Below are 22,062 nucleotides of genomic sequence, written 5' to 3'. Positions count from 1 at the left end.
AGACATGTGATTTTTTACCCTCCCCAATATTTTTATATTTTAGCATGTAAATATTTAATTTAGGCCTAATATAGTTATTTCAACACATTTTGACTCTTTTACTTTATTTTATTACAAGAAAAATGAAAATTACAAAATATTTTAGATTATTTATTTTTCATAAATTTTTTATGAAAAAAAAATAATATAAAGAATAGTACCTTATTTTTATCTTTATATAATTTCGAAAACACAAAAAATAGTTTCATGTTTAGTTTAATTAATTAGGATTAGCTTTGACATTTATTTCAAACCATAAAAATATAAAAAAAAAATATATTGCATCTACATTTAGGATTTTATTTTACATTTTTAGATTAATTAAGTAAGTTGTTGTTTGACAAAAATAGAAAAATCATAAAAAAATAGTCATGTTGCATGTTACTCTTTAATTTCGAATTTTGGCAATTTTTTTTTAATTTGGTATTTAATTAGTTGTAATAATTATTAGGGTTAATTAATTTTTTAGGGTAATTTGGGTAGTCTAGCTTAGGGGAAGTGTTTACCTAACTTAGGAAGTTTCTATAATGGTAGGGTTTAGGAAATGCAATAGCTAAATTAAAAGGCACTAAGTTAAGTGGATACAATTAATATGAAGAAATGATTTGTAGTGGGGAGGAGCGCAGCATTACAAAGAGAAGAAAAAACGGAGCTGCTGAAAAAAGAGAAAAAAAACGCAGCAGTTGCTGCCCATCTTCTTCTTCAAAAATAACCTCAAAACAGCTTCATCTTCTTCATTCAATAACCACGAAAACCAGCTGAAACTTCATCCATTAAAACACTCCAAGATCAGCTCCCCACAGTTCCCGAAATCACCCACAAAGCAGCTAAAAAACAGCAACAAACCCGCCAAAAATCAGCGCAAAAAAGGCTGCCAAAACCGCCCAAAATCCAACTGAAAATCAGTCCGGAATGGCTTCATTCTCCACCTAAAAATACAGCAATAAAATACCCATCAAACCACTCTAAAAGCTGTTGATTTCACCCAGCAAAACACGCACAAGGTTCTTGAAATTGGAGGAGATCGAGTGAAGGTGCCAGCGAGTTTCAGTCGAGGTTCAAGGTTCGCTGGGGATTTTTCTTGCTATTTTCATTCCTTTGTACAGAAAGAGGTTAGATTCTCCAATATAAAATATCCAATTCTTTTCTTCAAAGGCGTAACTTCATTTTTGTTTATTTGTCAAACAGTTGTTTCTTTTATCAACTTTGTTGGTGCATTATTACTTTATTTACCATGAGTATTTGCTTTAGAATTATTTTTGTTACTAGTATGTTTATTTAAACAAGTGAACTTAATATAGAGTGAGATGCAAAAACAGAGCATAATAATTATATTGTTGAACATAAAGCTCAGATTCGTGTTTTCCTTTCTAATTTTCTAGTATTGATTTTAATTATTATTAATTATATTTTTCATGAAAGTTGAGAACAAGAAACACTAAAAATAATAGTTACGCTGGTCTAATAAATGGGCCAAATGTCCAAATCCAGAAGGCCCGTTCTTTAAATAAAGTTGACCAAGTTTTTGGCGACTAACAGATAGTCCCCAAAATCAAAATGCACATGATGCAAGCAAGCGCTCCTACTAGGGATCCGACATGAGGTTATGCTATACTAGGTTTGAAACCTGAATTTATTGTTCTAGACCTGGCTTACCCGAGCGGACAACTCGAGCCGAAGCGGGGGCAACGTACCGGGAGCACGAAAGTCTACCCGGTCTAGTTACTTGACCCAACCTCGTTTTACTTGGTATGACTTCTAACAGAAAAGTGGGCCACGCGCACGTGTGCACCATAAATTCAGAAGACTCAGAAAGAAGAAGGATTTTGTAACAGTTTATATATACAGTTCAAATAATATCAAAGCGGTAAAAAGCAACATTTAGCACATTAAGCCCAAACATGTGAATAAACCAGATAATAAATAAAGCCAAATATAACAATTATTCTAAGCTCAAATTCTTGAACCCTAAACCAGAGATTCTGGGTTCTTGTCCCCAGCAGAGTCGTCAGAGCTGTCACACCTCCTTTTTCACCTACACCCGCGTAAAGGGATGTATAAGGGAGTTTCTTCCAACTTAAAGTGACAATTAAAACGTGATTAATTTATTAAAAATTCAGAGTCGCCACTTAAGATAATTTATGGTGTCCTAAGTCATCGATTTAAATCCCGAATTGAGGTTAGTCTACCAGGAGCCAATTTTAGAGAGGTTATAGTAGCCCAATCTGTTAGTCGTGGAGAAATAATCCACAAAATCAAAAAAGAACCATTTGATCTGTATGTGACATTGGATAATATATTGTACTATCTAAAATAGTTGAGTCTTAACCATGATGTCATACACATTTAAATTTATGCCTTTAAATGAGCTGCAAATATTCTTTTTTGGGTTTGTGACCTTGTAGGGGTGGAACATATGATTCAGTATATAGAGATTTGATTTTTTTCCTTTTCATATGATTGCTCCTTTTTTTTTTCTGCAGTTGAGATGTCAGATAATATAATGGCTTATTGAAGAGCTTGCAAGGAACTGTATGGAAGTATTCTCGGTTCATCCAAGGGTCTTTATCACGACCCTAAACCCAAACTCAGTCGTAGTTACGCGGTCATGTTTAAATACATTGAGAAACGAAAATAATATTTAAATATGAAATTTTTATATTTCTATACACTATATGAAACTATATTATCCTCTCTGCTCAAAGTTTACTATAATTACATTTTATATACCCAATTATCATTTATGTACATTTTAAGGGAATTAATGATAATAATTAGTGTACTAAAATTACTCTAATGTATCTTCCACTCCCCCCCCCTCTCATGTTTCTCTCTCCACATCCCACCCCTTCCCCCACGTATCTTGCACAAGAGAGCAATAAGTCCACCATTGACAACCATTAAAAAGTTTTGAAGCTTTGAATCAATTTAATGCTATGAAACTTAAAGCTTTGAAGTTCATTAACGGATGGTTCGAAGATCAATTAACAAAAATATTTATTAGTTGTTCAAAATTTTGTAAGTTCACTGCAATATTTTGCACAATCTAGCTTGTCACCTACATATTCGATGTCAGAGAAAAGTTTAGCTTTTTCTTTTGTTTGTTTCCCTTTAATTCGAATTTGGATTTTCGAAAAATATTATTTGTTTGAATTGGGTTGATGCTTTTTTACTTCAATACCACACAAGAGGAAGTGATTTGTGCGGTGACCAATTTTTCGCTTAAGCTGTTTATGGAAGGACCTGGTTCTTCTAAGTGTTTCTTAACCTACTATTGCAGAAATAGTAAATGAGAAAAGTAATTACGTGGAAAACACCTGGCTCAAAAGGTAAAAAAACCACGACCTACTTTCCAGTAGGATTTTTCCAAACTCTCCACTAAAATCACTTAGCCAAAAATTGCATTTACAAAAACTCTTTTGTAAACCTAGGACTAACTCTAATCCCGTTGTAGCACACAACCTCAACTGTTGCGACAACTTCAAGTTAACTCTAACTTGAAAGCTCTGAGTACCTATTACAATTGCCTCTAGAAAAAGCTAAAAGGTACAATATAAAACCACCTACTACAATTGAACTAGAATAAAAGACAGACACTTGGAACTGGTTCAAGTAGCTTCAGGTTTGCACAGTTGAATCACACACGAATTGCTTGCAAAATTGCCTTGCTATTTTGCTCTCAATTCACGTTTAACTTCTGCTTTTATGTGTTACCTGTAATAGAGAACAACACCGATATTTATAGAGTTAGTAAATAGAGATTGACTAGAATTATGATGTTACTCTTTTTTGGTGGAAGAGTTCTAGTTGATCTCAACTTCTAACTCCTTCCCTTTCTTAACCTGTGTTCTCTTTGAGCAAGGAGTTCTTCTCCTTATCCAATATGCAACCTTTTCAATCAGGATCAGGAGATATTGCTTCTAGAAAGTTAGGTTTATCTCCTTCACGTGCATCTCACATGCTTAAGTCTATTCGTATCTGTGCTCCACTGGGATGGACCTGGTTTATGTCTGCGTTCCTTTGTCAGTCTTCAAAACTAACCTTTACTTGGGTCAACATGGGTGTTGTTGCAAAGAATTGAGATTCTCTCTACGTCTCTCTCTATCTCTCAATCCCTAATTTCAGTAATGTAAAACAAAGGAAAAGAGAGCAGCAATTCCACCATTGACAGCCATTAAAAAGCTTTGAATTCGAATTTGAATTTTCAAAAATCATTATTAGTTTGGATTGGGCGTTGTTGCAAACAATTGGGAATATAGTTTGGAGTTTATATCTCAATTTTGAGGGTGTTTTGGTGAAGATTAGACTTGATTTTAGCTGATATTCAGATTGAAACTCGAAGAAGAAGAAGAAGAAGAAGAAGAAGAAGAAGAAGAAGAAGAAGAAGAAGAAGAAGAAAAAGACATGATATACATTATATTTATGAAATTGTAGTAAAATTGTAGAAAAATTATAGAAAAATTATATTATGTTGTTTAAAAATTATATATATATATATATATATATATATATATATATATATATATTATTTAACTATTGTATGAAAGTTGAATAATATTGTATAAAAATTATATCTAAGTTGTATGATATTGTAGTTGTATATAACTGAGTAGAAATAATGTATGAAAATTGTAGATAAGTTGTATAAAATTTATTTTTACTATGTATAAATCAGATACAAAATATACAAACGACATATTGTATAAATTTGTATAATATTTGTATTTAAGTTGTACGTTATTGTAGTTTTATTTAATTGGGTAGAAATAATGTATGAAAATTGTAGATAAGTTGTATAATATATAATTAGTTGTATGAATTTTATTTTTACTATGTATAAATCAGATACAAAATATACAAAAGACGTATTGCATAAAACTTGTATTTAAGTTGTATGATATTGTAGTTGTATTTAACTGTGTAGAAATAATGTATAAAAATTGTAGATAAATTATAGATTAGTTCGTTTGAATCCTAACAATATGCTCAGCTTGTAAGCAAACAAAATAGTATATACTCTTTAATTTTAGATTTTGTATATACATATTTTTCCTCTAATCCCAAATTCAATGTCAATCGTTTTGTTCAAAATTTATCCCGTGGAGGAAAGTCTTTCGAATAATGGACCCATATCAAAATTTTGTTAACAGTGATGGAATTGATTTTTGTTTAAGTTTAGGAAATTCCCAAGTCCTTTTCTTTAGCAAAGGTACAAAAGCAGGTACGTTAGTGACATAAAAAAGAGGGCACTAATAGTAAATAATATGCTACTATTCGTTAAATTTACATCAATTAATTATAGTGATAGGAAACCAAAACAAGATATTCAATACGATAAACTGTCAAAATAGAAATTAGGGCAAAATTTAGAGATGCTTGTAGAAGAAAATAAAGTAACACAAAAAAAAAAGCAATGTTTTAAAGAAAAGACGAGTTAGCGGTGAGGATGAAAGCACATGTTGGCTAGGAGAAAAAAAAGGAAAAGAGTGTAACTAAATCCCTTAATTTAAGGCACAAATAATGAATTAGGGCCTTTTAAGGTGGATTATATATATTTTGTAAATAAAATTTATTTATGCCGGGTAATTAACTAAACATGAACATTAAAGATAATAAAGATTCAAATAATGTATATGAATAAAAAAATCTCTAAAGATCAATCTCTTATGGTTGGTGTTGGGCTTTAGATATCCTCCTGAGTATCCACCATCTACTGGGCTGGACCATGTGAAACCCCATTTTATTGGATCCTCTTAATATAATTGGCCCAAGAGAAACTATGCAATAAAAGTAGGAAAAATACCTATGTCCATTTATAAATAGTTTATTATTAAAATTTGTTAATTCATAAAATATTATTAATATTTGTCACATATTATTAATATTAGCCAATTAGCTATTCGTAGCAAAAAAATATCAAATTTTTGCTTTTCTTGAGTGAGTGTTATTAGAATAGATTGTGTATATCTTAAGCAGCTTAAATCTAAGTTTTGAGATGATTTGGTGAAGTTTTGAGGTGGTTTGAATTAAAAATTCGAACTAGAAGATGAACATGACAAAAAATGATATGTGTATCACACTGTGTATCACTTGTATCACATATGTATCATAATTATATCAAATGTGTATCACATGTATATACATGTATATCTGTGTGAAAGATACAAACGTGATACATGTTTGATACATGTGTCGCAGAAGAATTTTTTGAACTCGATTTTAACTACGAATTTGATTCCAAATCAGTCTAAATCACCTCCAATCTTCCTCAAATTTTGCATATTGACTCATCTATATATTTTCGATGAATCTCAACCATACCCATTGAAAAAGGTCTTTTTTCGCTTAGATTTTTGGAATCTCGTATATATATATATATATATATATATATATATATATTTGTATTTCATCCCCTTATTTGCTATCTCATCCATGGAATTTTTTTCTGTCTTACATTTGATGTTGCTAATCACGCTTAAAAATATGGAAGGAGATCTTTGCGTGTGATTCTTGGAGAGAAAGAACCTTATTGGATTTTCAATTTTTATATGTGTTTGGCTAGTTTTGAAAAGTTTATGATAAATAGCTAGAGATTGGTAAGTTGAGACTTATTTGAATATTTATGTAAGATTCCCATAAAGGTAGGATCCAAAGTAGAGGTGTTAATCGGGCCGACCCGCTAACAACCCGGTTCAACCCGGATCAGCCCGGTCCAGCCCGTTACTGTGCATATGTGTGCGGGTTGGGACGGGTTGGACGGGGGGCGGGCTAGTAACGTTAAGTTTTCGCCAAACGGGTACCCGAACCCGCCACAACCGGTTAAGCCCTTAACGGGCCGCAGCCCGCGACAAGTTAAAAATAATATTAAAAAAATGAAAGCCCGACCCGCCCGAACCCGCTAGGCCCGAACCCGTACGGGTCCTATAGAACCCGAAAAATCCTAGCCCGCCACCAGCCCGTTAACTTCAACCCGGTAACAACCCGCCCGTAACCCTAACGGGCTGACCATTTTTGTGTCCAGCCCGTCCCAGCCCGCCCGATAAACACCTATAATCCAAAGCCCGCATTAAAGCAGCTAAAGAAGTCCAAAAGTACCAGCAGAAGTGAAATCGGAGGCAAAATAGTCAACTTCAGATTCTTCTTAACGTCATGTACAAAGAAGAAGAAGAAGAAGAAGAAGAAGAATTAACGTAAAAAGTCGCCTATCCAATCGTTTAGCTAAAATAGTCGACGAATATATATATATATATATATATATATATATATATATATATTGAATAAAAAATAAAAAAATAAATCCGATCCAACGAGTATATATAATAGAGCCCAAGAAAAAGGAAGGAAACCAAAAATCTTTTTATTTGAGATACCATTTTACTCAAATGAGTAAATTTCACTTAACCTTCTTTATCTTTCGAATTTCACATTCATCTTCCCAGGAAATGGAAAACTCTTTTGAGTTAACAATTTTGATTGATTTTTCGAAATTATGAAATATTCAAAAAATATGTGTATGTGATGTTTGGCTAAAATTTCATATTTTTGCATGTAATTTGCCTTGCATTATGCCTCGATTTCGTTAATTTTGGTGTGAATATTTCTGACTCAAGCTTAATAATGTTATTTATATGTGTATGAGTAAATTAGAAGTGATTTGGGGAGTTTGCATGCAAATTGACGTCAAAAAAGGAAGAATTTGGAAGAAGTATAAGTTTGGTGTCCAGGTTGGTGCCAGACACCAACAAAAATGCCAAAGACAGAAGACCAAAAAGTTTGTTGTCCTGGTTGGTGCTAGGCGCCAAGCGAGACGCCAAAGGGCAGATTTTGTCCTAATTCCTCTGGGACTTGGGGATTTCAACCCTAAATGTCCCAACATGTATAAAAGGGGTTCTAAACCTATTTTTTGAGGAGTGGGACATATTTTGGACGAAGAAGGGGACATACTTTGGAGCAAGGGATAGCACGGAGCCGCCGTGGAGGCCAGAATTCATCAGATTCCATCTTTCTTCCATCAAACTTAGTAATCTTTACGTTTTTTCATTGATTTGTTGTTTTGCTACCATGTCTATGTGGAGCTAAACTTCGCATTCTAGGGTTGTGGTTTCCTTGAATATTGAGGTTTATTAATTACATTACTGTTAACACAAATTATCATCTTTGGTTGTTTCTCTAATTTGTGCATAATTGCTTAATTATTTGGCCAGCAGTTGAGTTCTATTACTATATATGCTATGCTTGGGAAAGGCGTGTTTAGATTAGAGTAGAATTAGAGAGAGCTTGTTTCTTAACCCGTGGGTCGAGGAAAGATTTCGCGGCTAGGATAGGAATATACCTAACCGTCTTCCTTTGTTAAAAACCGTATTATATTCGTTCATGATAGATTCAAGACCATATGAATATTTATGGATAGACGGATAGTATTGTGGGAATATGTATCAACTATATACTACTCTCTCTATATATATATACACACACTACTTTTTACTCTAATTCAATATGACACATGGAAAGACAATAGAGATGCTGCCTTAGATCCTCATCGACCGAGGCGGAGCGAGCATTTCAACTTTATGAGTTCTAATTTTTAGAACGACAATTTTAAGAACTACTAACTGAGTTCTAAATTTAATATTATATATATTTAGTAATTTTCTTAACATAAATATATTGTTTGATCAAAAGTTATTGGGTTCGACCGAACCCGCACTCAGGCTTCTACCTCCGCCCCTGCTCATCGAGCAACTCCATAAATAGTCCTTGGCAATGACAATCGCTAATAATCTTGATGCTTCGTAAGTAGAAGCTCTTTTACTATTGACGTCGTGGTAAGATGGATATGATACCTCTACCCTTAACTAGAAGTTTTCCGTTCGAGCCTTAAGAATGGAAAATATTTTAGTAGAGAGCGCTTCTTCCCTTAATGAGCTTACACGATTAGGATCCAAATTAGTCGAGGTGCTAATAGGAGTATCGGACACGTTTGGAAAACAAAAAATAAATAAAAAGCTTTTCTAGAGGAAGAAGTGAGAATCAAGAAAACCAAATTTAATTTGGATATTTTGACAAATGAGAAACGAGGGGTTACACTATTTACTTGCGTATTTGCAAACATAACCTGTACTATTATTGGCCCTCTTTTTCATAACAAACAGAATAGATCAACAAAAAATTGCATGTGGAATCACATATTATGTCTAGATTCGATCTACATTTATCTCTTTAAGCAACTCGTTAGATTTCTTGAAAGTTTAATTAGGAAATAGTGGAGGCAAGTGAACAGTTAGGGATACTCTTTGGTCAATTTAGTGAGGATTTTAATCTAAGTGTTAGGTTATTTATTTCAACAACCAACTTTAAATACATAGGCGTGTGGATTTGGAGCAAATCAAGAGAATTTACTTGCCTCATTATTTTCTCTGGCTAGCCACCAGCACAAGCATATCATGACTTATTATTAGACCACATGGATTTAGCTTTTGCAATCAGTATTCCAATTACAAAATTAGAAAGAAAAAAAGAAAACTATACTCAAAACTTATGGATTTGTCTTATTGTTGGCTAAGCTAAATCAAAGGAGTAAACTTTTAGGTCTCGTTTGGTACGAGGATAAGGAATAATTAATTTTGGGATTAAATTTAAAAAGACTTTATCCCATATTTGGTTGGGAGAAAATTACAGTATAATTAATCTCAGGGTTAGTTATCCCTGGATTGTAGTATTTTTTTTTATCCCTATGAAAAGGTGGAATAACTAATCCCGGGATAACTTCTTTCCAACCAAACTACCCCTTAATACGGCGTGATATTGTTTGTTGTAGGCTAAACTCGCAAGGTTTTCGGTAAAAGGCTTCATTCAATTAAGAGTATCATTCCTTATATGTAGTTTCCCAATCTTATCAACTATTAATAGGGTGTTTTTATATGCACACTCTGTGGGGTCCAACCCCTTAATTTAAGGAAGTTATTTTCTTCCTTTCTTCTTCATTTTCAAAGTTGGCAGAAGCAGGCAACCCACGTTTCTCATTTTTCTGTCAAAAATCACAGGCTGCAGAAGTTGAAAGGTCAAGGTTGGTAGGCATATTTTGCCTACAAAATGAGAGCTTCGGCTCTCATTCTATCATCACAATCTCAGAGGAAAATATATCTGAGAGCTAGAAAGAAAGAGTGAGGTTTCACAGACAGGATATAAGAAAATAGTCTGTGAAGAAAATAGAGAGTTTGAGCGATATTGTAGTGAGGTGAAATATCAAAAGAGGGTTATTTCTTTTGAATATTGTAGTGGTCTTTGTAGTATTTTTACTCGGGACTACAAAGTGTAAATTCCTTACTATAGTGATATCAGTTGCTCCTCTCGGGGTCGTGGTTTTTCCCTTATTCAGAAGGGTTTTCCACGTAAAAATCTTGGTGTCATTGTTACTTTTTTATTCTTGTTAATTACCGTATCTCGGTGCTACATTATTATTCCGCTTTATTACCGTGAATATTATTTTGGTAAGGGGTTTATTCCCAACAACTGGTATCAGAGCACAGGTTCTGCTCGTTCACTGAAATACTATTCACTGTCGGTAGTACTATACTTGGTGAAAAATAAAAATGTCCGGAGTAAAGTACGAGGTAGCAAAATTCAATGGAGATAACGGTTTCTCAACATGGCAAAGAAGGATGAGAGATCTGCTCATCCAACAAGGATTACACAAGGTTCTAGATGTTGATTCCAAAAAGCCTGATACCATGAAAGCTGAGGATTGGGCTGACTTGGATGAAAGAGCTGCTAGTGCAATCAGGTTGCACTTATCAGATGATGTGGTAAATAACATCATTGATGAAGACACTGCACGTGGAATTTGGACAAGGTTGGAAAGCCTATACATGTCCAAAACGCTGACAAATAAATTGTACCTGAAGAAGCAGTTATACGCCCTACACATGAGTGAAGGTACGAATTTTTTGTCACATTTAAATGTGTTTAACGGACTAATCACACAGCTTGCCAACCTCGGAGTGAAAATCGAGGAAGAAGATAAAGCCATCTTGCTATTGAACTCGTTGCCATCTTCGTACGATAATTTGGCAACAACCATCCTGCACGGTAAGACTACTATTGAGTTGAAAGATGTCACATCGGCTCTTCTACTCAATGAGAAGATGAGAAAGAAGCCTGAAAATCAAGGACAGGCTCTCATCACAGAAGGTAGAGGCAGGAGTTATCAAAGGAGTTCGAACAACTATGGTAGATCCGGAGCTCGTGGGAAGTCAAAGAACCGATCCAAATCAAGAGTCAGAAATTGCTACAACTGTAATCAACCAGGTCACTTCAAAAGAGATTGCCCAAATCCAAGGAAGGGCAAAGGTGAAACCAGTGGCCAGAAGAATGACGACAACACAGCCGCCATGGTGCAAAATAATGATAATGTTGTCCTCTTTATAAATGAGGAAGAGGAATGCATGCACCTGTCAGGTCCAGAGTCGGAATGGGTGGTTGACACAGCGGCATCTCACCATGCCACACCGGTAAGAGATCTTTTTTGCAGATATGTAGCAGGTGATTTCGGCACAGTGAAAATGGGTAACACAAGTTACTCAAAGATTGCGGGGATTGGTGACATTTGTATCAAGACAAATGTCGGATGCACATTGGTTCTAAAGGATGTGCGGCATGTACCTGATTTGCGGATGAACTTGATCTCGGGAATTGCTTTAGACCGAGATGGATACGAGAACTATTTTGCGAATCAAAAGTGGAGACTCACTAAGGGATCATTGGTGATTGCAAAGGGAGTTGCTCGTGGCACGTTGTACAGGACAAATGCAGAAATATGCCAAGGTGAATTGAACGCGGCACAAGATGAGATTTCTGTAGATTTGTGGCACAAAAGAATGGGTCATATGAGCGAGAAGGGATTGCAGATTCTTGCCAAGAAATCACTCATTTCTTATGCCAAAGGTACAACGGTAAAACCTTGTGACTACTGTTTATTTGGTAAGCAGCATAGAGTCTCATTTCAGACATCGTCTGAAAGAAAATTGAATATACTTGATTTAGTATATTCTGATGTTTGCGGCCCAATGGAAATTGAATCAATGGGCGGTAACAAATATTTTGTTACTTTTATTGATGATGCTTCACGAAAATTATGGGTTTATATTTTGAAAACCAAAGATCAGGTGTTTCAAGTTTTCCAGAAGTTTCATGCTCTAGTAGAAAGGGAGACGGGTCGAAAGCTAAAGCGTCTCCGAAGTGACAATGGAGGTGAGTACACTTCAAGGGAATTTGAAGAGTATTGTTCAAGTCATGGGATCAGACATGAAAAGACAGTTCCTGGAACCCCACAGCACAATGGCGTAGCCGAGAGGATGAACCGCACCATTGTGGAGAAGGTGAGAAGCATGCTCAGAATGGCTAAACTGCCTAAGTCATTCTGGGGTGAAGCAGTTCAGACAGCCTGTTACCTGATCAATAGGAGTCCATCAGTTCCGTTGGCGTTTGAAATCCCAGAGAGAGTTTGGACCAACAAGGAGGTGTCCTACTCGCATCTGAAGGTGTTCGGTTGCAGAGCTTTTGCACATGTACCAAAAGAGCAGAGAACAAAGCTGGATGATAAATCTGTTCCCTGCATATTTATCGGATATGGAGATGAAGAGTTCGGGTACAGACTGTGGGATCCTGTAAAGAAGAAGGTCATCAGAAGCAGAGATGTAGTCTTCCGAGAAAGTGAAGTTGGAACTGCTGCTGATATGTCAGAAAAGGCGAAGAATGGTATAATTCCTAACTTTGTTACTATTCCTTCTACTTCTAACAATCCCACAAGTGCAGAAAGTACGACCGACGAGGTTGCCGAGCAGGGGGAGCAACCTGGTGAGGTTATTGAGCAGGGGGAGCAACTTGATGAAGGTGTCGAGGAAGTGGAGCACCCCACTCAGGGAGAAGAACAACCTCAACCTCTGAGGAGATCAGAGAGGCCAAGGGTAGAGTCATGCAGGTACCCTTCCACAGAGTATGTCCTCATCAGTGATGAGGGGGAGCCAGAAAGTCTTAAGGAGGTGTTGTCCCATCCAGAAAAGAACCAGTGGATGAAAGCTATGCAAGAAGAGATGGAATCTCTACAGAAAAATGGCACATACAAGCTGGTTGAACTTCCAAAGGGTAAAAGACCACTCAAATGCAAATGGGTCTTTAAACTCAAGAAAGATGGAAATGGCAAGCTGGTCAGATACAAAGCTCGATTGGTGGTTAAAGGCTTCGAACAAAAGAAAGGTATTGATTTTGACGAAATTTTCTCACCTGTTGTCAAAATGACTTCTATTCGAACAATTTTGAGCTTAGCAGCTAGCCTAGATCTTGAAGTGGAGCAGTTGGATGTGAAAACTGCATTTCTTCATGGAGATTTGGAAGAGGAGATTTATATGGAGCAGCCAGAAGGATTTGAAGTAGCTGGAAAGAAACACATGGTGTGCAAATTGAATAAGAGTCTTTATGGATTGAAGCAGGCACCAAGGCAGTGGTACATGAAGTTTGACTCATTCATGAAAAGTCAAACATACCTAAAGACCTATTCTGATCCATGTGTATACTTCAAAAGATTTTCTGAGAATAACTTTATTATATTGTTATTGTATGTGGATGACATGTTAATTGTAGGAAAAGACAAGGGGTTGATAGCAAAATTGAAAGGAGATCTGTCCAAGTCATTTGATATGAAGGACTTGGGCCCAGCACAACAAATTCTAGGGATAAAGATAGTTCGAGAGAGAACAAGTAGAAAGTTGTGGCTATCTCAGGAGAAGTACATTGAACGTGTACTAGAACGCTTCAACATGAAGAATGCTAAGCCAGTTAGCACACCTCTTGCTGGTCATCTAAAGTTGAGTAAGAAGATGTGTCCTACAACAGTGGAGGAGAAAGGGAACATGGCTAAAGTTCCTTATTCTTCAGCAGTCAGAAGCTTAATGTATGCAATGATATGCACTAGACCTGATATTGCTCACGCAGTTGGTGTTGTCAGCAGGTTTCTTGAAAATCCTGGAAAGGAACATTGGGAAACAGTCACGTGGATACTCAGGTACCTGAGAAGTACCACGGGAGATTGTTTGTGCTTTGGAGGATCTGATCCAATCTTGAAAGGCTATACAGATGCTGATATGGCAGGTGACATTGACAACAGAAAATTCACTACTGGATATTTGTTTACATTTTCAGGGGGAGCTATATCATGGCAGTCTAAGTTGCAGAAGTGTGTTTGCACTTTCAACAACTGAAGCAGAGTACATTGCCGCTACAGAAACTAGCAAGGAGATGATATGGCTCAAACGGTTCCTTCAAGAGCTTGGATTGCATCAGAAGGAGTATGTCGTCTATTGTGACAGTCAAAGTGCAATAGACCTTAGCAAGAACTCTATGTACCATGCAAGGACCAAACACATAGATGTGAGATATCATTGGATTCGTGAGCAGGTGGAGAACGAATCTTTACAGGTCAAAAAGATTCATACAAGTGAGAATCCTTCCGATATGCTGACCAAAGTGGTACCAAGAGACAAGTTTGAGCTATGCAAAGAACTTGTCCGCATACACTCAAACTAGAAACTGCGAAGTTACCTCCTTCGGGTGAATGGGATTGGAGGGGGAGATTTGTGGGGTCCAACCCCTTAATTTAAGGAAGTTGTTTTCTTCCTTTCTTCTTCATTTTCAAAGTTGGCAGAAGCAGGCAACCCACGTTTCTCATTTTTCTGTCAAAAATGACAGGCTGCAGAAGTTGAAAGGTCAAGGTTGGTAGGCATATTTAGCCTATAAAATGAGAGCTTCGGCTCTCATTCTATTATCACAATCTCAGAGGAAAATATATCTGAGAGCTAGAAAGAAAGAGTGAGGTTTCACAGACAGGATATAAGAAAATAGTCTGTGAAGAAAATAGAGAGTGTGAGCGATATTGTAGTGAGGTAAAATATCAAAAGAGGGTTATTTCTTTTGAGTATTGTAGTGGTCTTTGTAGTATTTTTACTCGGGACTACAAAGTATAAATTCCTTACTATAGTGATATCAGTTGCTCCTCTCGGGGTCGTGGTTTTTCCTTATTCAGAAGGGTTTTCCACGTAAAAATCCTGGTGTCATTGTTACTCGTTTATTCTTGTTAATTACCGTATCTCGGTGCTACATTATTATTCCGCTTTTATTACCGTAAATATTATTTTGATAGGGTGTTTATTCCCAACACACTCAACAATCTCTCCCTCAAACTAATTAAGATTCACATGGCTCATCGCCTAAATCCACGGGTCAATTTGAGATTTATTGTATGCCAATGAACATTTATAACCACCGAAACCCAAAACTAGCTTCTTCTGTGTAGGTGCGTGTCCAAGCTACCTTTGGCATGATGATAAAGGCAGTAAATTGAGTTCCACGCCATCACTTTGATGTCTCCATACTATCTCATCAAACTATTGGCTTTGCTAGCATTTTGCTGGGCTAAACCAGCCCAAAAACACTATTAATATAATTTGATATTGTCCGTTTTGAGCCAAGTCCATATGATTTTCACCAAAAAGCCTCCCACCATTATACAAAAAAATGAGATGAAATACAAGTAGACATAAACATTTCCGTTGCTTCTTATTGCTCTTATGCAATTACTAATAGGAAGAGATGAGAAACACTTTCACATCCCATTACAAAGCTGTGGTGATCCACTGATATACTAATTAATACTTGAATTATCTGGGTTTTTCAATCTAATCAAGAAAAAAAAGGATAAAAAGAAATAAAAACTAGTCCAATAAAGCTTTCATTATATCCAAATTTGCTTCATTGGACTTGGTAAAAAAATAAAAATGACATTGTTTATCTAGGATCTTGAATCAAACACTTGAGAAATTCAAGTTGTAGAATTATTTCTCCAAATTTCTTCAAGTTCCCGAGCAAATACCTGCTGCCTGCCAACAACAATAGTGATGTGATCTTTATTCTCAACTACCTTAACACGAGCACGAGGAATTCTAGATTGTACGTTGTAGCTGCATTCGACAGGGATAAGTTCATCATCTCTACCGTGGAAAACCATGACTTCGCATTTTAGACGATTTTTCACCATGTCTAAATAACCTTCAATTTTTCCAGCAGTGCCACAAATTATGTTGTGTAATGTATGCCATGCTGCGTTGTGTGTATGACAGCAGAATCCTTCTACTAAGTATGTTTTGATCCTGTAGTTAAAATCATTTTGATAATAAGTAAACAAGAAAGTAATGCCAAAAAAGGAAAAAAGGAGATTGCTTAAGGTTTTAAAAAAAAATTAATAGGAGAAAGTTGATTAAGCTTGGTTTCTGTCAATAAATATAGATGACATAAGAAGGAATATGAGTTTTATCTACTTATGTATAAAAATACTTACACAATCAGTTATTTTTAAGGTAATTACCGTAATTTTTTATTAATTTGGTAAATTTGTAGATATGGTAACTAAACCTACTTAGGTATTGAGCCGGATTAGCAAATATATACGAACACTAACAAGAGTTGTGGTAGAGTGGTAAGTAATCCTTCATTCTTAACCAGATATCTTGAAGTCAAGTCCTAGGTATGAAATCGCCGTTGTTAAAGAGCGTTTTATTCTTAATATGGGATTTTTCGGCGTGAATTCGAATTTAATCGGGTTAAATATAAGTACTGGACAACGGGTGTAAAACAAAAGAGCAAATACATACAAACAATTTTATGTTGTCATTGTACTTTCACCCTCCTCATGTTATTATTGGGGTCAACGGTCAAGAACTGACTTGGCTGACAATGCATAGACTGATCAATGACTGAGAGATGAGAATAAATAATAAAACGCTAAGCCAACCAAGCAAAAATCTACCACTAAATCTTAAAGAGGACGGTTGTGCTTTACCCTAATCTTAAATAATCGTCAAGGAAATGACATGAATGAAATAATTAAATTTTGACCAAGAAGAAAGCAGTGGACATGCCCAAAAAGGAGGAAAAGAAAAGGTTGGAATAGTAGATGCAGTTGGTGGGCGTTGATTGAGATTTTTATGCGTTGTTTGTCTGCACGTAATTTAATGTCAAGACCTATGTAGGGTACCTTTCCTCGCGATATGAGTTTATGGGTTCTAAAACTCTAGGATAATAAATGTTAGTAATTGAATTTTTGTACATATTTAAAGAATTTTGTAATACAAATATAAATCTTGGATTGCAATTACTAGGTTTGATCGAACTCGTAACTAATATTCTAGTTCTGCCCTGCTTTTTGTCCGAGTCGTAGTAACTTCAATCTTTTGATAAATATTGGGTCATTGTATGACTTTAAGAATATATCATTAAAAATAAAATGAAAATCTTAAGGTTAGAAAATTTTAAAATATAAAAAAGATGTCATGATAACCAAATATGAAAAATGGCTTGTACTAGTAGTACATTCAAATGCTAAATTCCTTTTGTGGTCAAGAAACCATATAATCTCAAAATGTGGGACATAAACAACACATGAAATTGTTCTCTTTTCTCGACCTCCCCCGCTCCACTTGTTGTACATAATTGGCATCATAATTTAGAATTTAATTTATATGCAGACAAATGTGAATACTTTTAACACTACTCGTGCAATGCAACATGTTGTAACACCTAGTCTGTTTTATTTTCATGTAATTAGTTCTCACTTACTATGTAGAGGCGAATTCATAATTTGAAGTTTATAAGTTTTTATCATAATATCAAATTAATATCCAATAATAACTGAGTTCACAGTTAGAAATTTATAAATATTTAGTGGACTTCTTAACAGAAATACAACGTTTACGCAAAAGTTACTGGGTTCCCGAAACGTATATATAATGCTCTAGATCCACCAATGTTACTATGAACAACAACAACAGTAACAACAAACTCAGTAGTTTTCCATAAATGGGGTATAGGGAGGGTAAGATGTACACAGCCTTACCTCTACCTCTGGAAAGGCAGAGTGGATGTTTCCGATAGACTCTCGACTAATGTTACTATGAACAATTACTTATATTTATCTTTTAGGTTATTTATTGTTGTCTATCGGTGTATCTGATCTTTCGGAAACAACCTCTCTACTCTCTCGGGGTAGGGGTAAGGTCTGCGTACAAACTAACCTCCCCAGACCTCACTAGTGGGATTTCACTGGATCGTTGTTGTTGTTGTTGTTGTATCGGTGTATCTGAGTTAAAACTATTTTATTATTATTTGATGGAAAATAGAGGAGAAGTTGACCATTATGACCCCATTAAAATGCATGAACTATTCAAAGAATTGGAATCCTAATTTAAGATAGTTTAGACAATCAAACCTAATTAAATTAGAGATGAGACAACACGACCATATATAGTTAGCACAAAAGGACAATTTAGTGTGGGTAGGAAATATTTTGAAGGAACATAACGCACCTGTTTCTGGTGAGGAATTTGGTGAGAAAATCCCACAAACGATGGTTTTTGCAGATAAGAAGGCAAATGGTTCGGCTTACGTGCTCATACCAACAAGCTATGGATGCTCCAAATGCAATCGGTGGCCATACTCGTCTTGGCGCTATTCTTCTCATCATATATTGCGTAGCTTGTTCTCCCTTTGGTGTTGGAAAATATGGCTGTCATTTTGTACATTTATGTCATTAAACAAAAACAAAAAAAGATGACCTCAATTAATAAAGTCATACATCAACTTTTTTATAACACTTAATTCAGATAAAAAGGTCAAATTTGCTATATACTACAGTCAAACCTCTCAATAACCAGTGACGAAGCTAGGAATTTTATCTAAGGTGTTCAAACTTAAAAAAGTAAAAAAAAAAAAATTCAATAAAGGGTATTCAATATATGTCATATACTTCTAAAATTCAATATTTTACCGATACATATAGTATAATTTTTCTACGAAGGATGATCAGTTGATCACCCTTCTGGCTATATAGCTTCGCCCCTGTCTATAACAGTCTCGTTTGTTTCGAAATTTTTTGGCTGTGTAAAGTGATGTTATAGAAAATATATATTATAACGTAACATAAAAGATTAGTTCCAAAAAAAAAACGTGGCCGTTATAGTAAAATGTTGTTATAAAGATTGATATTTATAGAGAGGTTTGACTGTATCCTAAATTGAATAACTTTGCATTCTATTAAACTTTTGATCTAATACTACCCTGCCGTTAGGAAAAACTCTCAATTTTATTCCTAACGGATCGGAGCTCCAACATTTAGTGTTAAATTTTGACATTTTTTCTAGAAATATTTTGGACATGTAAAGTCCACCCAATATACATTGGAGCACCGCTAATGGCACATATAAATACGAGATGATTTGCCAACGACACAAGTATGAATAGATTAAAAGTATAACTAGAATAAAATTGAGCAATTTCGAATAGTATAACAACAAAATTAGACCATTTTCATTAATTAATCCTTTTGAAGATTGGTGGCAACTTACCGGTGCAAGTAAAGTGAGGGATTTAACTAAGCCAGGATGCTTAACAGCAAGTGCTAGCGCCAAAATGCAGCCCAAGGAATGTGCCACAATGTGGAAAGATTTCACTGTGTATGGCTCTAACACTGATTTTTCAATCATGTCAAGATGCTCTCTTAAGGTGTAAAGTGAATCATTTGGCTTTGGACTTCTTCCAAATCCCAGCAAATCCACCGCAAATAGGCGATATTTTGATTTTGTTGCCTTTGTAAAGTTAGGGAATAGAGTCTCTGTCCAAAATGCTGATGATGATATGAACCCATGAATGAAGATCACATTCTCTTGCACGTTCTCTGTGTTTTATTAATCACACCGATAGAAGGCATTAATATAAGAAGAAACAAAATAATATTACGTCTCCTCCAAAATAAATCTTTTGTCTCTGAGCCGAGTGTCTCCCGGAAATAGCCTCTCTACCCCTCTGGGGTAAGGGTAAGGTCTGCGTACACTCTACTTTCCCCGAACCCCACAAATGAGATTCTACTGGGTTGATAAGTGTCGTTTAAGGTTTTAGTATACATAACATTAGTCATAATTAAGGGTCATTTGACTAAATTACCCGTTATATCTCATCATATTACCTTTTTTCTATACTCAGACTTTTTAGAAGTTGACACTTATTTTGGATAGGAGGAAAAAGAGAGGAGAGTTTACTTGTCATACCTTTGGCACCATCAACATGGACAAAAAGTGTATCTTTGCAAGAAGAGGACCAAGAATTACAAGTTTTACAATCACAATCCGACCATCTTGGAATTGGATGATATTGTTGGCCACCAATTTTGCCTTGCAACATTTCCACAATGGTGGAATTAACAGTGAAAGTTGACATTCGGGTTCCCTTTTTCACTGTGGCATTTTCCAATTTGAGCCGCTTGAGTTCATTCACTGTGGATTTTGACACTTCAGAAACCAAAGAAGGCCGAGTGTAGAGTGTGTCTGATATTTCTTCTAGCTGCAATTTGTTGCGGCTAGAAGAAGTACTGAGACACACAATCTTGGATTCTCCTTGCTCGGAGACCAAGATTGTACCACTACTCGTCACAGCTGACGAGCAGTAGCACGGTTTCCACTCTGCTTCAACGATGAAATCGATTACTTTGTAAGTGTAACAAAGTAGAAAATCAAGAATGTCAAGAACTGAGAAAACAATGAAACTGATTGCTTCATTCAAAATTCTGCCTGTCATTATAAATATTGACTTGGCCTTGTCCATTGTTGACATATTAGTTTGTGTAAAGACTGAAATGGGGGCGTCAAGATTCACAAGGATTGTGTTTTTACGCTGCTTTGGTATGTCACAAAGATTATGCTAGGCACTCGTTAGCTTGACGAAAGCTCCGAGTGCCATTAGATCATGAAAAAAAAGAAGTTAAGGGCACAATAATATTTTTACCCAAGAATCTCACAATCCCATAAAAGAAAAGGTAAGGTGTTGAAAGATTATAAGCAAAAGGGACATGAAAAATGGAACATATACACAAAATGATGACACAATGTTGTTGGATTAAATTGATTGAGGAATGCGTGTGGGGTTGAGTTCTTCTCTGTTCAAAATTTGGTGGGAGGAGAAAAAAGATAGATAAATATAGACACGTAACGGCTGGTAACAGATCAGTGGAACTTTATTGATACATTAAAAACATTTGCTGGACTAAGAAAACAAGTTTGGTGGTGGTTGAACCTCTGAGTAAACAATACTTATAATGTTACTCAACCCTTTGTTTTACTCCATATATATAGTCTCACACTCCTTGTATACTTTACTAGTAACACTTCATTTTCGCTTGCAACCCCTTAAGTTTTGGTTAAATAAAATTGTGGTCCCTATATATATAAAAGAAATGCAACCGCTAAGCCGGTATAACAACATCCTTAGATCAATTAATGCTTAAAAACTATAGAAATTTCGAAGGAGACCTTTGGAGCAACAATAAAGTCGTCTCATAGGTTATATGTTCGAACTGTGAAATCAGCCATTAATGCTTGCATTACGGTAGACGGTATACATCATACCTTCTTGGGGTACGCCCCTTCCCCGTATTATGTCGAGGAAGAGGCAAATCCGAAAATAAAGAAGATAAAGAACACCAAATTTTAACGTGGAAAACCCTTCAAATCGAAGGTAAAAACCACGGGATCACAAAGATCCAAAAAGCTTCACTATAACAATAAGAGGGTTACAAAAGTTCTCCAAATTGGCTACACAACAAGTGCCAAATACGGAGCAACAAGAGCAACAAGAGCAACGACAGATCAAATGAAGAAAGAGGAGAAGTCACAAAACTGGAGCTACTATTAGGGGCTCGAAATCAGATGTTACTGGCCTCAAAATCCGATCTCCACCATTCAAATCAAATACCAAGATATTACGAACACTCGGTCAAAATTCCAGCGTGCATAAATATGGGATACTTCGTACAACTGGCTGTCCTTTTTCAAGGATAGAAATTCATTTAGCAGTAACTTCTATTTATTGTGTGTGTATATATATACACAAACTTTTATACTGAGAAGAATTTAGGTTCTGTGTACCGAC

The 22,062-nt window shown here is 35.6% G+C and overlaps 1 protein-coding gene and 1 long non-coding RNA gene across 2 annotated transcripts; one reads left to right on the top strand and one right to left on the bottom strand.

Moving 5' to 3' along the window:
• Window positions 1-631: 631 nt before the first annotated feature.
• Window positions 632-2,827, top strand: LOC104217792 (uncharacterized). Its single transcript, XR_708850.2, has 2 exons — window positions 632-1,151; window positions 2,523-2,827. It is a non-coding gene; the product is annotated as an uncharacterized lncRNA (long non-coding RNA).
• A 12,796-nt stretch (window positions 2,828-15,623) lies between these two features.
• LOC104242075 (probable lysophospholipase BODYGUARD 3) lies at window positions 15,624-21,083 on the bottom strand. Its single transcript, XM_009797054.2, has 4 exons — window positions 20,187-21,083; window positions 19,488-19,816; window positions 18,450-18,649; window positions 15,624-16,238 (listed from the first exon to the last, which is right to left on the bottom strand). Exons 1-4 carry the CDS (start codon window positions 20,746-20,748, stop codon window positions 15,911-15,913), a joined length of 1,419 nt encoding a protein of 472 aa, XP_009795356.1. The 5' UTR covers window positions 20,749-21,083; the 3' UTR covers window positions 15,624-15,910.
• Window positions 21,084-22,062: the final 979 nt, after the last annotated feature.

This window comes from Nicotiana sylvestris, chromosome 12 (genome assembly GCF_000393655.2).
Source record: "Nicotiana sylvestris chromosome 12, ASM39365v2, whole genome shotgun sequence".
NCBI lineage: Eukaryota > Viridiplantae > Streptophyta > Magnoliopsida > Solanales > Solanaceae > Nicotiana > Nicotiana sylvestris.
Note: the sequence above shows the minus strand (reverse complement) of the source record. Positions and strands in the feature narration are given on the sequence as shown.